This window comes from Orbicella faveolata, unplaced genomic scaffold (genome assembly GCF_042242905.1).
Source record: "Orbicella faveolata isolate gen_17 unplaced genomic scaffold, um_ofav_v1 contig_25, whole genome shotgun sequence".
Classification (NCBI taxonomy): Eukaryota; Metazoa; Cnidaria; class Anthozoa; order Scleractinia; family Merulinidae; genus Orbicella; species Orbicella faveolata.
Genome location: NW_028301553.1, coordinates 28,738,577 through 28,757,662, shown reverse-complemented (window position 1 = coordinate 28,757,662; position 19,086 = coordinate 28,738,577). Strand labels below are relative to the sequence as shown.

General features: G+C 38.1%; 1 protein-coding gene across 2 annotated transcripts; it reads left to right on the top strand.

Annotated features, from left to right (window-relative positions):
- The first annotated feature begins 1 nt into the window (after position 1).
- LOC110041470 (ATP-binding cassette sub-family G member 4-like) lies at positions 2-19,040 on the top strand. 2 transcript variants are annotated; one of them, XM_089294775.1, is made up of 13 exons: positions 2-144; positions 7,551-7,625; positions 9,380-9,422; positions 10,418-10,550; positions 11,124-11,180; positions 11,357-11,502; positions 12,735-12,858; positions 13,837-13,951; positions 14,550-14,767; positions 15,753-15,969; positions 16,304-16,404; positions 16,812-16,970; positions 17,074-19,040. In XM_089294775.1, exons 4-13 carry the CDS (start codon positions 10,455-10,457, stop codon positions 17,437-17,439), a joined length of 1,599 nt encoding a protein of 532 aa, XP_089150901.1. In that variant the 5' UTR covers positions 2-144; positions 7,551-7,625; positions 9,380-9,422; positions 10,418-10,454; the 3' UTR covers positions 17,440-19,040. The 2 variants fall into 2 exon arrangements, with proteins under 2 accessions (XP_089150901.1, XP_089150900.1); XM_089294774.1 differs by lacking the exon at positions 2-144 and adding an exon at positions 2,235-3,261.
- Positions 19,041-19,086: the final 46 nt, after the last annotated feature.

Sequence of the window (19,086 nt, the reverse complement as noted above, 5' to 3'; positions counted from 1 at the left end):
CATGTTGTGCGAAAGAATTCTTGGTTCTGTCGCTCATTTTGCCTTTTATCAACCAAGGAAAATGGTAGTTTGGAGAGAAAACGACAATTTTACGAGAAAATACCCCGAACAGAAGTTTCTTTGCTTTAGGCTGAAAGCAGAAAAGTAAGTAAAAATTTGAAGAACTGAAAAAGACAGCTTTCTTTCTAAGAAGTCTTTACAAAGAAGAACTAAAATGTAAGCTGTTTTTAATTTAGTTAACTTCACTGAGGCGATATTTCTGCAGACAATGTGACTGAGTATCGGTTGTTACGGTAAGAAATTGTTGCTAGTTAACGTGTGAGATCAATATAGCATGCAGTTTTATGCAAATTGGTTAGCGGCAACCAGATAAACGCATTAAACCACTACAAAATTAAGCTGCCTTACAATTTCGTGCGAATTTGAAGATGGTCGATAGGACAGCCAAGGAAACGGTTTTTTACTTTGAAAACTCATAAGTTGTTCCCAAATTCTAATATAGAAGCCTTCCTGAAGGGTTATCGAAGAGGAAAATTATTCACAGGGAAATTATGAATATTTAAAAGAGGTTAAAATGGCAATTAATTTTTATGTTGGGGGTGTGTGGGAGGCAAACTAGTGGGTGGGCTGCAGGTGGGCGCATTAGCAACAAAGGTTTGCCTTTATGTGAACTGTGAATGGCACACAACTACTGTACCTTTTCAGTTTTACTTTGGATTTTTGAAAAACTAATTTAATTAAAAAAATTGTTACAGGCTGTGTTTTATCAAACAATTCCCTGTTTTGGGAATTTATGAGAGGAGAGACTGGGGGTATTGAGTGGAAAGAGCAAAATAATTGCATGATAAAAGAAAAATCTAGAATAAACTTCATTAACGCATCAAATTCCCTAGCTGAACAGACGGTAATTTATGTTTACAAGTTATCTTCTTAATAGCCGGTGAATGACATTTGCAGACTGCTGAATGCAGACTGCAGTCTGCATTAATGCTCATTAATAATATTATGTTCCATTTCCATTACGGGGAGCTAACCGCAAACAGGCTAACCTGAGTGCAGCTATTCAGGCTAACCTTAGTTCTATGGAGTGTATTCAGAGTGCTATCTCCAGTCTGAAAATTTTATACGCTTACTAGCTACCTGAGTTAAAAATTTTAAATTTAAAAGTTAAAACTTTGCATCATGTTACTGTCTCTGGCCCAGTAATATAATTAAGTAATGGACTCCTACTGGGGCCTTATATTTTTAGCCTAAAGGGGAAGGGTGCCAAGTTTGCCTGTGACTCCTGGATGTAGATCTTGACAGGTGGAATGCAGATTATTTACTCGGTTAAAGGAAATCTTGCCTTAAGAGCAAGCTTTTAAATATGCCTAATGGTTTTCCTTAACTGATCCTGGTGCCTTAAGTCAATGTCTCCATAAGTGGTTCTAATTCAGGGGGTTTGGTTTCCAGTTTAAATCACCTGGGCGTCGCTATGTTACTCTATGGTAATTTGTGACGTCTTTGTACTGTCAGATATCTCAATATGGATTCTACAAAAGGTGTCCTGTTAGCACTGTACATCAACAGCCAGAATATGATTTACAATTGATTATAGCACCTTTATATTCTAATTCACACAATGCTGTATCTTTAAAACATCCAAATATCACACAATAACATTATAATGTAAATATTTGGAAGAAAACTTTTTTTGGCCAAGATTCCTTTCAAGAAGTAGAAGTCTTTTTGTTGAGTTATAGAACTACAGCTTTTGGCATGCCCTTTCTTTTGGGCTGTTTTCTTAAACAAATTAATTCTCAGGGACAGTGATATTCCTCTGAAAAGAAAAATTCACATTCACATTTTTGCTCCTTAGGAGCAACTTGATATAAATAAATCCCCTTTTACTTTAAGAATAAGTTTTAAATTCTTAGTCTTTTTGTTAAGATTTCAAACTCTAGTTTACATATTCTAGTTGCGATTAAATATAGTTCTTGTAAGTTGAAAATTATTAATTTAGCTATTTCGGGATTAAATATAATAACTTTGCTGCAACAATAAAGAGCAGAATGCAAGCTAAATCAAGCATACAATATTTTTGCATTAATACAGGCTTAGAACTTTGGAGTGCAAGTTTTCACCGACACCAGATTGAACAAATATGCATGCATTTGCGGTAAGGATGTTTTTTTCAAAATGTCAGTCAACTGTGCAGCTAATATCAGAAACCATTTGATTCAAGTATATAGTATTTACTGAAAATCAAACGTCTTGGGCTCTAGTCAGCTAGCTATGTTTGAGACAACACGTGGAGAAAGTGGAACCAAACACCTCATTTCCGGTTTTGGGTAAAAAGACCTTGGGAGATCAAAGGAAAATACAGGGACATTGCATTTCTTCTTTCTGTGTCCACCGAGCAATCGTTTTCCCTGAATTAAAAACCCACGAGACTAACCGATGAATTAATTTTGTTGCGGTTGAAAAATCACAAAATCATGTTTATGTGCGCTTGTAGAAAATTATGTAAAGACTTCGTGTAATTTGCTTTCATATAACAGCAGGCCTCACACGAACTTCCATCAGCACAATCATTCTTTTTGCAGTGATGTTTTCAGTTCATTTTTTTGTGTGTGTTTTTTCAAGACCGCTAGACCTGATATTTGGACGATTGATTAGCAAATTGCCATTACGTAGGATTCCTAAGTTTCGAAGTTGATATTTGTGCAGCAGTTTGTGACGTAACAATAGTTAGTCGTATTTTTATACAGGAAACATGAATTTGACCTGAAATTGAAAGATTCATCGAGAGGATTTCGTCTTTCTGCGGAAATCAGCCGCTAACAGGAATTTCGGTTAAGACTTGACAGTTACCAACCTGTCCAACTGAACCGCAAGTTGCCGAGAAACACAGAGAATATGAAATTTGCACAGTAAAGCAAGCTATAAATTATTAATCAATTACACAAGTTTTGGACTTTGAGACGACGTGGGAACATTACAAAGACGGTTGGTCTCACATGACTTAGAAAAATTGAGAAACAATACCCGGGAATTGCTAGTGGCTGAAGTCGATGGAAAATTTTATCTCTGGCCGAGCCGAAAGCTGTAAGTCGGCCATCAAATGTTGTGGCGGCGAGGATTCAACCTCGGTGGACAGCAAAGATACGATGCTCGAGGCCGGCGAATATCTTGAGCGTCTGAGCTTCTGGCAACGACCGAGACAGAAAGTGGATCTGGAATTTATCGATGTTACTTACAGGGTAAAACAAGGCCGAAAAGGTGAGCATAATATAGATTATTTTCTACCGACTCTGCATCAAATCCAGCGCAAAAATAATCGCGGAATAAACGCTACCGCGATGGGAAGGATATTAATTACTCCGCGATGGCGAGTCAAACAAAGAGAGCGAAACGAGACGTGTACTGACTCGATTTGAAAAGCTTTTAAAAAGGTTAATCTCGAGTTTTTTTAGACCGAAAATAATAAGGTCACATGGAGAGTTTTGGGATAATTTGTAAGGATTTATTCAGCACTGTAAACAGTTTAATTGCAGGCTTCGTACATCGAAGAAGCTTACAGGATCTTCCAGGCGTGACGAGAAAAACAACTGGACTGCGATGCGCTGACGATGCAAGCCCGTTTGTTCTGAAAGTCTCCTGAATTTCCGGCCTATTTATTTGTAACTCTCGGCATATTTGTATGTACTTTTTTAAAAAGTTGAAGATTTACACAGCTCCTTAAGGAAATTACACAGAAACCAACTTAGTGTTTTCCGTTTCTAGTGTACGAATTTAGATGTACATTTCACACTTTGCATGGTAAACAGTAGGCTGGTTTCACTTTCCATGAGCTCAAAGCTTTTTCCGCTAACTCGATTTCCCCTTGATTGGCTGTTGGAAGTAATTTACTTATTATAACTCTTGGTTAAATAATGGAAGGAATCTTTATCAAGAGGAATGAATGTAAAGACGTCCTTAGACGGAAAAACAATTTTATTTGTACCTGCAGGAGTGTTTTCCTGGCGTGGTATTTCGTCAGTGCAGGGTTTTCCCTACCGAATGAAATGTCGATTGCCTGGTGTTTCCAAAACGTCCAATGAAATAACCATAATAAACGCCATTTTTGAGAACAACAACGCTAAAATTCTGATTTGCAGTATTAGCTTTATTTTCATGTTGTGTTCTCGTGTTTTTCCCGAAACCGACAATGCGTAATTGTCAATACAAGGCGGGTTCAAGGACAAAAGCCAGGATCGTGGATTCCCTTGCACGGAAATGGCAGATTAAAATATAAAATACGTACGCGATTCCCTTTTAATTTACTTCCAGTTTCCTTGTGTCCGACACGGTAAAAGACCAAAAGCGTTATTATCAAAACGTTTTTTCGAAAAATGTAAAACACCAAGAACCTGCAAGAACGAATGCAAGTGATCGTTTATAAAGTTGCCCGCAAGGCTTAACGAGCTTCCCTACGTTAAACAAACTTGAAGGAAATACGTTTTAAACAATTTGAAGTATACTATTGCCATTGACAAAGGCATAACGCTAAAATACAGCATATCACTATTTACATACGTCACATGCAACGAGATATATTTTCTGGCTCTTAAAAGCCCCCCATATGCATAATATAGCCGCGGAATAACCAATAAAGAACAGTAAAGTTTATATTAAGACAGCAGCTTGCTTATTTACGATAACGTTCGAGGAAACAAATCGTAGATCCACTGCTAAAGCTACAAAATCTCTGCATACTTTACATCATTAAAATCATACAACTGTAGATACTTTTTTTTCTGGAATTAACAAAAAAAAAACATTTAAAATTGTCCTAAATGTTTGAACACCTATATCGGACCTACAGGAGAGTAGTACAGCATAGTATCATAAAAAATTAGAACCTCTTCATAAACTTGCATATTGGTATCTTTTGATAACTTTGGATTTATTGTGAGCACTTAGCTAATGTTATTTTTTCAGTCATAAATGAACATAAAAATGTATGAAAATGTAGAAAAAAAACGAGGAGCCATGAGATTATGTTAGCTAGTTCAGGAATTCACTGATTATGCCCTAATAAAACAAGGGACTCTTTTCACAATGCATGCTGTGTTCTAATTGGCTAGCTAAATCCTTTTACGCCTGGAGCATGGGGAAGGTCACTGATTGACAAGACATACTAGTTCAGGAATTTGCTGATCATACCTTAAAACAAGGGACTCTTTTTACAATGCAAGCTGTGTTCTAATTGGCTAACTAAATCCTTCTAGACCTTGGGCAGGTCATTGAGTGACAAGACTTAACACAAATTCATGCCATCAAATGTCACAAGAGAGAACCTGTTTCCTCAGCTTTCCTCCGCTCTGGGCTTACTACTGTTCTGCCCAAGGTCACTCTTCGAGCATCTTCACCAGGTCCTTATCCAAAATTGCTTCTTGCTGGTTCCATAACACTGGTGTTGATCTCTCTCAGAGCCGTGCCTTCTTTCAAAAATGTTATTCTGTTACTTAATAGTAATAATTTAACACAATAGCAGTATATTCCTTGTGCCATGATGCAGATAGTGACTCTTGTTATTAAACCACATGCATTTTGTAAGTAAATATGTGACCTTTACATGTTCTCGTGCGTGGTGTGATGGTGGAGTGAGTATCAGTAGGTGTGCCCTTGCACGTGAACCTAAGCTGGTTAAAACCTGATCACATCTCAGTGTTACCTAATATAGCTCTTTCTTTCAATGTATTTCAAGCATTTCCCTTCCCAGTTAACCTGGTGTTATATTTCATTTGTTACAGTTGAGTTAAATTAAAATACATACTTTAGACACAAGAATTTAACTACATCTTATGCTTTCAGTAATTTCACCATGTTATAAGAATATTATTATGTATAGCTAGTTAACATAGCAAATTTTGTCAATGAAATTGGACAGTTTGTGTGTGGTTTTTCCCACTGAATGGTGACCTTGCCTTCTTGACCTCTTAAAAGTTGTTTTTCGACAGTCTTGAAACTTAGGCATGTGTAGTGTATGCATGACAGTAATTAAACAAAGTGGTGAAGTGTCAATCCTAGAACTTAAACCTTATTGTTAATGTGAAGTTTTTCCAATGTCAGTAATTTTTTCTAATCATGAGTGTGTAGATACACTGCACAGTGACAAGTGGTTTACTTGACTTAATTTCAAAACCAAAGAAAACATGCACTCCATCTTGATAGGACATACCTGACTGTATAATCTATGACAGACACTCTGTTACTAATTAATGAACTGGCTTCAGATAAACCAGTGTCACTAGCAGAGCTAAACCTTAATGACAGAAAAAAAGAGAAAATTAATGTTTATATTAAAATCGAATTAGTTTTTTTCATGATTTTTGATTGTGAGTCTGCAGATAAAAACCTTAATTAAGTGTGTGACCATTCAAACAAAAGCTTAATTCATAGACTTGGTGGAAGTTGAACAAAAGCAGACTATCAGTGTATCAATTATTGCTCATTAATTTATTGGGTTTCATGTAGAATTATTCATTCTGTTTTTCCCTAAAATGAATTGTCATTCTTTTTTTGTGGTTTCGTTTTTGTTTGTTTGTTTTTTTAATAAATTTATTTATTTCAGCACATTACAAAAGAGATGGACTTGCACCAGAGTACTTGATAATACCTCTTATTATCCTACTTACAGTTGTTGTCACAGATTAAGGAATAGTTTCCTTACAGAATAAAACTTGTTCATTTGAACTTTGGAATAAAAAATAGCTCTTTGTACAATGATCTTATTCTTAACAAAGTCTAAAAACTGAGATAGGCTTTAAGTTTTTAGCTCAAGCCTTTATACCAAAATGTATCTTTTACCTAACAATATATATTTATAGTTAAAATGACAGGTTGAATTTGTTCATTCCTGTATACCCTTACCTTATAGCTTAGTGTTGAGAGGAAAATGGTCAAAGTATCTATAGAGAAGGGACGGGAAGGAAATTCAAAATACGTAGTAATTGTGATTCATTCAATTTTGGGAATGAAGCAATTTCATCATTCTGTGAAAGAGCTTTACATAAGACTGTGGGCTAATGTACCACAATAATTATTAGTTTTCTCCCTGATTATTGTTCAAGAAGTTATTATCTTTCTCAATCAATCCCATGGATCATTAAGTCTGTATATGTGTGTGTACAGTCAAACTGTCCTTAACAGACACCTGTACTTATCACACACTTAGTCTTGTTTCTTGCAGCTTTATACAAACATTACATTTTGAACCTCCCCTATAGATAAAGGTCCCTAGTTGTCTTGACTATATTCCCAGGGGCTTGCTTAAAACAGGAAATAAGGAAATGGCACTGCGGATAAGAGTCAATGTGGGATACAGGTGTCTGTACAAGCTAGGGTTTATCTCTCCATTATTATTTTGAGCTAACCACTGTCAGGTCTGTGATATTTAGACTAATCAGAGAACTTAAAGTATGAAAAACATCATTTTGCATTTCATGTTTTAAATATTTCCTGTTCTCATTCTTCTTCCGTGTACTCTGGATTTGGCCAGCGCCCTAACTAGTGTCTGTTTTCAGAGCAAAAGACAATAATTCATGGAGTATCTGGAGAGTTTAGAAGTGGTGAGCTGGTTGCTGTGCTGGGGCCATCAGGTACTGTATGATTATTTAGCATCAATATATATAATTTCCTCTTAGGACCTAATTTTATCACTATATCTTAAGGGTGCTGAGTGCTGTATATTGAGCAGCGACACCTATTTAAGCGACAATGTACTTACTACAGACTGAATACCACGTAGAATGTGCCAAAGGAGGCAGCTACTTGTATTGATCATGTTTCTTCATGCATCACAATATACTTTCAGCAATGGACTTATTTATTATTTCTCCCTTTTGGTTGCTATCATGTGTCATACAGTAATTTTTTGCCCTCATCACACACCATGCATGGCCTCTGTAAACCCGCTCTCTAATTTCAATATGATTAAGACTTGTTAGGATATAGCCAGGGTGAGAATAGTTTAGTTATTAGCAATCACAATTGAATCATGTGGGAGGTAATTAAGGAATAATAAAAAAAATATTTTGGTCAGTAAGAAAAAAAAGTTTTTTGTTCATGTGGGAAATGGTGTTATCCTTATCACAGAGTGACTTACCAAAAAAAATGGGCCAATTTCAATAATTTAATATTTGTATTTGGTTCCGAGACATGGAGGAACAAAACAGAAAGAATTATATTTCATTCCTCAACCTTATTGTGGTTTTATTTGCTTAATTTTCCCAATCCTCTGAACTAAGTTACAATTTTAATATGTCGAAATTGACCTATTGCATTAGTGGCTTAGGAATATGTGGTCGACTGAAATAATAATATCAGCATGTAAAACCTCTCATGTAAATAATTATTTATTTATTTATTTATTTATTTAAATAGCTATTTTTGTTAATTAAAAATTTTAAGTTTTTACGACATTTTATACACACCAAAATCACTTGCAATATACCCTCTCTTGGCCTGTTATAAAATGCTGATTGATATAGCCATCAATTGTATTGCTGGACATTCTTTTTATTCTTCGTGACAGATTGTACAATATAATTTATAAGCTAAACATTCAAAATAGTTCAATGCTGAGTTTATAAGCTCAGGAAGAGTCTATGACTTGTGAAATCCAATAGGATTGTCAGTAAGTCTTGCAGTACACTTGTTTGAATGATTTGAATTAAATTGATGGTCATGTAAGCACCTCAGTTACATGACTTGTATAGTGAATACTTTGATCTGTATATTTCACAACACTAAATTTGATATTCACAGAATAGAGAACAGAGTTATGTAATGATTTAGGAATTGAAGGGCCATTGAAATGCCCCTGCATGTTATTAGCTTATTGACATCGATTGACACATTATTATTCCTGGAAAAATAGTATTTTGGGTGCCTAAAAGCCTAAACCCATATCATTCATACTGTAAAACTAAGCCAGCTCACAGGGAATTGTGTAGGCTCGATTGCCAGCCACTGTTCGGGAAAGGAGCCTGCACTGCTCCCCTGAAGGAGAGGAGAGGAGGAACATAGACTTGACAAGAGAGAGCAGCAGAAATAGAGCATAGGGGTGGTGGGGTTATCTCCTTTCAGGACCTTTTGAGACAGACAGTGGGTCAGGGACAGGAGGGGGTTTATTACAGAGTTTGGTTCACTGATTTTAAATCATAAATTTGCTAGCTCAAATGAAAAGAATTGCTAGACTGAGCATTTAAAGTTACATATATCTGCAAAAAAGAAACTTAGAATTGTCCTAGACTAATTCTGGTCTTTCTGATCTCTAAACATGATCCATAGCAAACAATTCTTGCAGGAAAGTGGTGCAGCACCTCACACCTCAATTTCTTTTCTCTTGTAGGAGCTGGGAAGTCGACATTGATTAATATTCTAGCAGGATACAGGTAATAAAAATATGATAACAGTTACCATGTTGTGGTGTAATCAATATTGTTGCTGCATGGAAACAGAATTGAACCATAAAGGTGTTTGGTCTTCCACAAAGGCATCAAGTTTTTTATTCAACTAGTAATTAATACTGTGGAATCCTGGTTTCTTGAACCTCCTGATGACTCAAACAAAAAGTTATATCCTACCCCTCAGTTGGACACCATAATTTTACCCTTTATTTCTCAAACTACCCAATTTGTCAAAGCAATAGGCCATTTCTGACTTACCTTTTACCTCTGTTTCAAAATGAGTCCTCATGTAAAACCTTTCATATGGAACAAAGTTTAATTTACATGAAAATGAACCTGTAGGGGAAACACATTTTCATATGAATGGTTCCCTCAAAGACTTTTTTTGACACAGAAATGGTCTATTTTTGGTTTAAAAAATCAGGATTCTAAGAAGTAGATGTACTTGGCTGGCACATACAACAAGACGATCCTGCCCACATGTTTGCACCTTCTATAAGCAGGGGTTTCATTAGATTCTGGGCACCGGGCAAATGGACAATTTTGCCTGCCTGGTTTGACCATCTAGCAGAAAGTTTTTCTTACAAAGAAGTTCAGTTCAAATAGTTTTGCTTGCCCGTGAAAACTGGTTCCCCTCCTTCTGAGAACACTAATGAAACTCCTGTATAAGCCAGCTTCTCTCCTATGTGGACACTGTTTGAGGTGCAAAGAATGTTTGCTTACAGAAAGTTCTTCCAATATGTGGTTCCAGAAAATATCTTTCCATACCCTCCTCAAGGAGGGTTATTGAAAATTCCAAAGGGGAGGTGGGAGGTCTAAGAAGTCAATTAAATTTTTAGAGGAAAGCATGAGCGAAAACTGAAATTTTCAAGGGGGGCAGTTCAAACCCAAACGATCCCATGAGGGAGGGGCTGTGGATATTTTCTGGAACATCAGTGTACAAGAGACTTAAGTGCCTGATTATTTTTCTTTTACCGTAGAACCAAAGATGCAGCTGGTCAGGTGTTGGTCAATGGCATGGAACGCAACTTGCGGCAGTTCCGTAAAATGTCCTGTTACATCATGCAAGATGATGTGCTTCTGCCACACCTCACAGTTATGGAGTCCATGATGGTAAGATTTTTGGATGTGATATAATTCTTCTATCAGTCACAAAAACATGTGTTCTAGGATGGCCAAACAGGGTGTCGGGTCCAATATTCATTTCTGTAGCCAGCCAGTCAGAACCACTGGAGAGCTGGTAAGTCAGGGGTTTCATTAAGGGTTGGGCATCAGACAATGAATGAATTCACTGGCTGTTAGGATGATTTTGCCCACCTTGTTTGACCATATAGAGGAACGTTTTTCTTATAAGTAAGTTCAATTAAAAAAGTTTTGCCTGCCTGTGAAAACCAGTTGCCCTCTTGCTGAAGACGTTAATTAAACCCCTGTGGTTAGCTCTTCCAGCTCCTGTCATTTTTTACACTCCTATAAAACTACCAATATATAATTATTGTTCATGTTCAATGGACCAGACTTATAACATCATCGACTAACAAACACTATTCACTTGACTCAGAAGATGACTTCCACTCAGGTTGTCGAAACGTCAGTCACCAACAACAGTTCTTTTCAGAACTACACTCACCCGGACGATCACACTATATGAACTATATAGTTATTGTGTTCGCATGTTTTCCTGTTCAGGTGTCCGCCAATTTGCATCTCAGGGAATGTCTATTACATGAAGACAAGGAAAGAGTGGTAAGTTGATTCAATATCGTGTGTGTTATTTCAATGGAAAAAAACTTTAATAGTCTGCTGAAGTTACCAGATTGGAGTAAATCTGGACCTCACTCTCCAGATATCTGTGTCTAAAGTTTGTTTGTTAGCTTATTGTGCATTTGTTTGTGTCTTCTTTACACTGTTTGTGTTACCAGATCAATGAAATCCTGGTAAACCTGGGCCTGACAGAGACTGCCAATACAAGACTGAGTGAAATATCTGGTGGCCAGAGGAAGCGGCTGGCAATAGCACTTGAGCTGGTGAATAATCCACCACTGATCTTTTTAGATGAACCTACAAGGTAAGTGGGGTGTATTAGTGATCCCTTGTGTCCTGATACAGTTTTTTCTGGACCATACATGTACTAGTCGAGTATTTTCAGCGAGCTTTTTAACAGTCTTCTTGGATCAATATGAAAATTAATTGGAGATAGATTGAAGTTTGGTATTACATATTTTTCAAGGCAATCAATATTTCCATGGACATCTGGTTCATGCAAAATTCATGTTTTACCGATTTTCAGTTTTTTTGTTTATCGTTTCCATGGAAATATTGATTGCCTTGAGAAATACATATTACCAAACTTCAATCCTTTTCCAATTACTGGACAGGTATAATTTTCATATAGATTTGATTAAGGGAAGACTGTTAAAAAGCTGATTGAAAATGCTTGGTATGGCCCAGAAAAACTGCATCTACACTGGGAGCCAGATTCACGAAAGCCTTTTAGATTACAATGACTCGTAAGTATTGTTTGAATACAAAAGGCTACTGTTAAAAAACAAAGCTTGGTATGCATCTTAACTTAGGAGAGCTTTGTAAGTTCAGTCCCAGGGTTGTTGCTTCTCTTATATCCTATTTGATGAATTTGTTGTTTTTTGTTTTCTAATAACCTATTAACTGCTTGATAGTGTAGTGATATCACTGGAGAATTTAGCTCTTGGTCACTCGTGAGATCAAACTTTATTTTTTAAGCACATGTTGCGAATGAAAGCAAACAGTATGTGGAAATAGCAAAGGTCTTGCATATTTGTGTGAACTAGAGTAAAACCTTGATCCAGTTCGCAGAACGTTTAGCCTGGCATACATCACCAAAATTTACTATCCGCACAAACGTTTACAACTGATGATGAAATCTTTCAACGATTTTGTGAAATGTAGAGTGAAAACTCTGTTTCCATCAATGCAAAAAAGTAAGTTTGAAAATAAGCATATCTTGAGTGCATTTTTGATTTGTTTAATACAATAGGCCATTTGTGAGTTACTTTGTGCCTCTGTTTTAAAATGAGTTCTCATGCAAAACCTTTCATGTGAACAAGAGTTTAATTGATTCACACGAAAATGAACCTCAAGGCTGAACACATTTTCATACGAATGGTTTCGCACAAAGACTCATTTTGACACAGAGGCAAAAGCCAACTAACAAATGGCCTATTGGTTGTAAAACCAAACTTTAGTGCCTATCATAACCGACTTAAATTACTTTAGCCAGTGCATCATTGACCTGGTTTTGTTTTTGCTATGTTTGAACAGTGGACTGGACAGCTCTTCAGCATTCCAGTGCATCAGTCTTATGAGGACACTGGCTCATGGTGGAAGGACTGTGGTTTGTACCATCCATCAACCAAGTGCAAAACTCTTTGAAATGTTTGACAAGGTTCGTTCAGTTTCTTACTGCTGTTATTAACTACTTATTACCTCAGAGTGAGGTCTTTACGGGAAAATCTCAAACCAAGACCGTGTCGTATTGATTGAGCGATGGCGAGGTCAATACGGCAAAGCCAAGGATTGAGATTTTCCCGTTAAGACCTCACTCTCAGTTAATAAGTTGTTTATTACATGGCTTTTTCCTTTGGTTTTGCGAGCCTGTAATCGTGGGCTTTACAGGAGAATAATGCCCTAGAATTAGCCAATCAGAGCGTACCTTATATCGGCTACAAACACAAGCCATATAATAAATGTTATTGTTGTACAGTCAAACCTTTTCATACAGACACCTCCATCATGCAGGCACCTCTATATTACAGACAGCTCACTTTGCCCAAGAGAAAGCAAAATTCAAGATTCAATTTCTACCCGTATTATACAGACACCTGACCTCCATAATACGGATACTCGGCTGTGGCTGTTGGTTTCTGTATAAAAAGAAGTTCAACTGTGCTATTTGCCCTGAGAAATGAAAAAAAAAAGCAGCGAATGGGATTGTTTTCACCGGCACATAGCAACACTGTTCCAACCTTCTGTCAACCTCACCTCTGTCTCATGCCACCTTTGTCCTAACCATCTTTGCCCTTATGCCAATCCTGTCCCAACCTCATGCCAATCTTGCTGGGACCTCTGGCCAATTTTGTCCCAACCTTAACTTATGACAATTTTGTGCCAACTTTGTCTCGGCTTTGTGCCAACCTCGTACCAACTCTGTCCACATTTTCTGCCAACCTTGTCTTAGCCTTGTGTCAATCTTGTCTCCACTTGTCTGTGCAGAAGACCACAAAACAAATTCAGCCACGGCAACATCAGATCCTTCAATGTCACGCACGAGTGCAATAAGTTTTATAATCAGTATTTGAATTATTTAACATTAAACCACAAGTTTGCAACAAGCTGATCGCTACCTTAATTATTCTTTCCCCAGCTGTACATTTTAGCAGAAGGAAAGTGCTTGTTCCAGGGCACTGTACAAGACCTAATACCGTACCTGGCTGTCGAGGGTCTGGTTTGTCCCAAGTACCACAATCCTGCAGACTACAGTATGTACTTACAGTGAATCTAAGACAGTACCAAGCTTGAGAACTGAACCAAGACAAGATCCACGGCAGCCATGTTGAATTTGAAATTCGCAGTCAGCTAATGCGAGGTCCAGAGTGGAAACAATTACGGGAAATTGATAAGAAAACAAGATACCAAAGCATAGTCAATGTCTTAGCGATCACAAGCTTTCGACGCAGTTACAGCGTCTTTCTCAAGTGAATGTGGTGGGAATCTATTTGTCACGTGAGCTTGGGTGTACCAAGTCACATGCCAGAACATCCTCGTATATGGTTTTTCCTAGAGCTCTGAGCAGTTTCAGAAGTTTTCACGGTTCCGCGTATTTCTACTTATAAATTGCGGCCACAGAACACTACAACACATCAACAACTTTAATTTGTTTTCTAATCGGATGTGATAGCCCATGAAAATTTGCTGGCAGTGTGAGAGTTAACTTGAACAGGGAAAATAACTCTATATTTTGAGAGTGACAGGAGAATGTTGACTGTCTTTGCCACCACCCACCTCCCCCACACTCTAACAGGGGCCTTGCTTCTTTCATCTAACCATTTCGCTAACATTTTGCTGCCTTTTTTTCAGTCATAGAGGTTGCATCAGGAGAGTATGGCGATAATGTGATCCCAGGCCTTGTGAAGGCGTGGAAAGCGCGTGAGGAGTCCATGACTCAGAAGAAAAGCCTTACAAGTAGTACCAGCTGTAGCTATGACTCTAGGAACATGGTGGTGTCTATGCTACCCAACTGTAACGTGAAGACCAGTACTGATAGCATCATACATGCTGCAAGTCAAACCACGCAGGTAAATTAATAAATAAATTACAATATTTAGAGAGGAAGCCACATCAGCCTTAGCTGGTTTTCAGGCAGGTCCTCTCTCCTGGTCGAATTGAAATTTGGAGATGTTGGTTTTTGTGGAGGAAGGAAAACCGGAGAACCCGGAGAAACACCCTCGGAGCAAGGCGAGAACCAACAACAAACTCGACATCCATATATGACACCGGGCCGTAATCGAAGCCGGGCCACAATGGTGGGAGGCGAGGGCTCTCAGTAGTGCGCCATCCCTGCTTCCTTGGTAAATGCCCTTACTAACCAACCTCGTTCTCAGGAAAAAAGCCCTGGTAACGAGGTTGCTCACTCACTGTCTCCACAGAGGGACTCTTACTAAAAACGTTTACGTCACATGCTTTGATGTGTGTTACCTTTTTGAATTTTAAACGATGCACGGGAACTTCTTATTCGCCCGCTGTGTAAAGTAACTAAGTAACTTTTGCCGTGTCTAAAGAATGATTAAAGGTTAAAGATTAAAGATTAAGATCGGTGACAAAAAAGAGATCTGGAACAGAAAAATCCTTCGGAAGTCGATCACAACGCGCCGTGCAATCGGATATTACCTGAACTGCCGAATTTTCCTGGTCGTCAATATTTTCGGCTCCAATCCTAGTACTAGCCGGCCGAGTGTTTGAAATTAAAATGGTCGCCATTCTAGGGGTTCAGTTAGCTGGGAACAGCACGGAAGAAAAGAGAGGAATTTTTTTTTCTTCGTCCGCCATTCGTTCTGACCAAACGCCAGGAACTAAGAGAGACAAATTCCCTGCATTCAGTTATCTGAAATTTCTGTGAGGGTCCCATGTACCAGTTGTCATTTATTCTTTTTTGTGCCCTGAAAGGCAAGCACTGATATCGATCTAGGCTGCCTGCTTGTTAACACGTTTCCTTACAAATTTGTTTTATCTAGTGACACTCATTTGGTATCTTTTTTTGTTGTTGTTGATCTTTCTCTACAGTTCATGGTCTTGTTGAAAAGAGCGGCACAGTCCATCTTCAGAGATCGTGTTTTCACTCACCTTCGGTTCATCTCCATAGCGTCAGTTGGTCTGCTCATAGGACTCTTATATCACGGCATTGGAAACGACGGCAGTAAAGTCTTCAACAACACTGGCTGTTTGTTCTTCTCGCTTCTTTTTCTCATGTTTACCTCTCTTATGCCCACTGTCCTCACGTGTAAGTACAGCAAAAGCTGTTGTTCGCCTTTTTTTCCAATAAATATAGCGTCAGGTTCTGTGTAGGAGACGAACATTGCTTCTAAACAAACTTAGTTTTAGTTATCACAAGTTGCTTCCTTGTTTTTAGTATTGAGTGGTTTCTTAACCAAGTACAACTTTTCTCGTATCAAAGTTTGACTGCGATGCTCGGAGAAACTGTTCTAGATTTCTTCTTTCTCGAATTATAAAATGCTTGAGGTGTCTGCAGGAAAATGTCGGTTAAGTGTTTTGATGATCAATAGTCAATATTTGTTCTTAGTAATAAAATGTGTTTCCTGTATTCTAATCTGCAGTCCCCATGGAAAAACTCGTTTTTATTCGCGAACATTTGAACAACTGGTACAGTCTCAAATCCTACTACTTGGCGAAAACAATGGCTGATGTTCCATTCCAGGTAAGGATAACCGAGGCTTGCTTGATATCTTCTCGTCCGGACTAGAAATGGCGCAAGAGAACAGATGTTTCAGAGTTTGTCGTGGATTCTGGATGAAATCTCTAGGTAGCAACGTAGGTGTCAGGGATGTACTGCAGGTTGAAGCCTAGCTTTGAGGTCTGCACCCTACGATGGTGTAACAGTCTCTCCATAGAGGGCAGTAACCGTTATTGTAATTTTGACGCAAAGATGTTTATTGCCCTTGTTGGTTGAAGGGCAGAGCTTGCACTCTTATCAGAACTCCGAGAATATCCCATCACGCCCTTAGCTTTGGGCGTGTCACGCATCAATTCGAAAGGTAGCTTGACGGACCAAAGGAAGGGCTCTATAGGAGTCAGTGAGAACTCATCTCGTCTTTCTTTTAACAGATCCTGTTTCCAGTGATTTACTGTACAATAGTATATTTCATGACGGATCAACCAAATGAAGGATTGCGTTACACTCAGTTTCTGTCCATCACGATACTCACGTGTCTCGTGGCGCAATCCATTGGGCTTCTTATAGGAACGGTGGCGCCCAGTCTTCCGGTGAGTATGGAAAAGTCATTATAACTCATTATAGGTTGATAACGGTCATAAAATACTTAAATTCGATCAAAACTTTTTTTCATTTTTCCATCGCTCTTCACAGACTGCGGTGTACGTCGCCCCAGTGACTGGTATACCTGTGCTACTATTCAGCGGTTTCTTCGTGAATTTTGACACCATACCAAAGTATATGCAGTGGCTTACATACGTGTCTTACGCGCGATACAGCTGGGAAGGCACGGTAGTCGCCATATATGGCAATAAACGAGGACCCTTAGAATGCAAGGACAAACGCTGTATATTCGTCAACAGCGAGGATGTTTTGGCGTCCATGGATGTAGAAGAAAATGCTCTCTACTTAGAAGGCGCCAAGATTTACTTTGATGGCTTTGTACTGTTTCTGTTCTTCATCATTCTAAGATTAGCGGCGTATCTCGTGCTGCGATACAAGGTGAAGTCATATCATTGACCTTGGGTCGTGGCTAGTAGAGGAGTGGCAATGCAGCTTAGATCCGCCTGTTAAAGCTATTGACTGTTACAAAGCGAGCTTTTGGCGGATTGTCGCCATGGTTCGATGATATGTGAGAGTTTGTAGTTTTTAAACGAGTTTAATGGGATAGTTTTATGTTGGAATTGAAATTTTTAGGAATGATATTTTCAAAGAAGGTGCGCGTTTGCAAATGACGATTATTTTCAGACAATTTTTGGGATTCGTAACGGGTGCCGTTTTAGGGATCCTTCATTCAACAAATAGAAAATTGTTACGTGTTTTTATTAAATACTGACATACCCATATATAAAGCCCTCCGCTGTGTGGAGAAAACAAAAAAAAAATCATTATCTCAGTAACCATATTTCTGTTTTCACGCCCAAGTACTTCAGTGTACAACGTTTGTGGGAAGAAGGGGGGTGGGTAGAAAAACACCGTTGTTTTTACTGAAGTGCATTTTCACCAATCAATAGCGCTTTAAACAGAACGTAAAGACAGCAAAGAAAGCAGGACTTTCTTTGCTGTCTTTTAGTTCAACTGTACTCGAAACTTCCATTACGTTATGCAGTGGTTGCGGTTTGAAAGCAATGGCTGGACCATTGACCTGTTTGTGTTGCCTAGAAGCAAATGAAACGAGCCTTCTCGACATTTTCAGGCTGTATTTTCCGTTGCATCAGCCTGACTACATAACGTATGAAAATTCTCCATAATTCGTCCCCTCGCTCTCTATCTTTCATAAAGCGCTGATGTTTCACTCTCTTTTCTTACACCTTCATCCTCCCTTCTCAAAACTATGGTATTTGTCACGGTCTTTAATGTGACGATATCTTGAGTTTGTTTTGAGATGATAATCAACCGCTCTTTACTTCTCAATATTGAGTCCATACTGACCTACACAATGTTAGTTGTAAATTTGTCGTGGCGTAAGGGAACTAATTCAGCTTGGCATTTCTAAAGTACTACCTCGTGCGGTTCAATTGCCAAAGACGTTTTGGACGCAATTTGCTCTCATGGAGTTGTTACGATTGGGACCAGATTCTAGAACGATACACGTCCTCCTGTTCTATTGTACAAAATTTCTTCTAAATTGTATCTTCCGTAGCGACCGATGGTAGGTGGAACTGGTTAATGGTGCCGGTGACATGTTAAAAATGAGAGTAAATCAGCTGTCAAATGAAAGTTAAATAGATAAATGGAAAATATTTATATCTCTATTCTGAATGTTAATTATATGTTAGTAGTGTTTTTCATATTTTATTGTGTCGTATTTACTGTTATGAAGGTTCAAAGTCAAAATAAAGAACGGGAGAGATTTGGGAAAGCAAAATAATTTGTCCAAATATATAGTAAAACTTTTTAGTAATTCACCAAGCCCATTAAGGTTTGAGGGAACTTGGTGGAAACGTGTGGATAGTTCTTTAAATATTGAGCTAAAAGAAAAATGTTTGTAAAGTGAAAACCCAAATTGTTTTCAATGTACTATATTTTCCTACAAAAAACTGTCCAGATTTAAATCCTTAATATTCCTTGCGTATTGCACTGTAAACTTTATTAATATGGCATTAAAACTTGATTCCTTCTATGCTGCGTGATTTGTAAGGGGAAAAAATATTTCGCGGTCCGAGG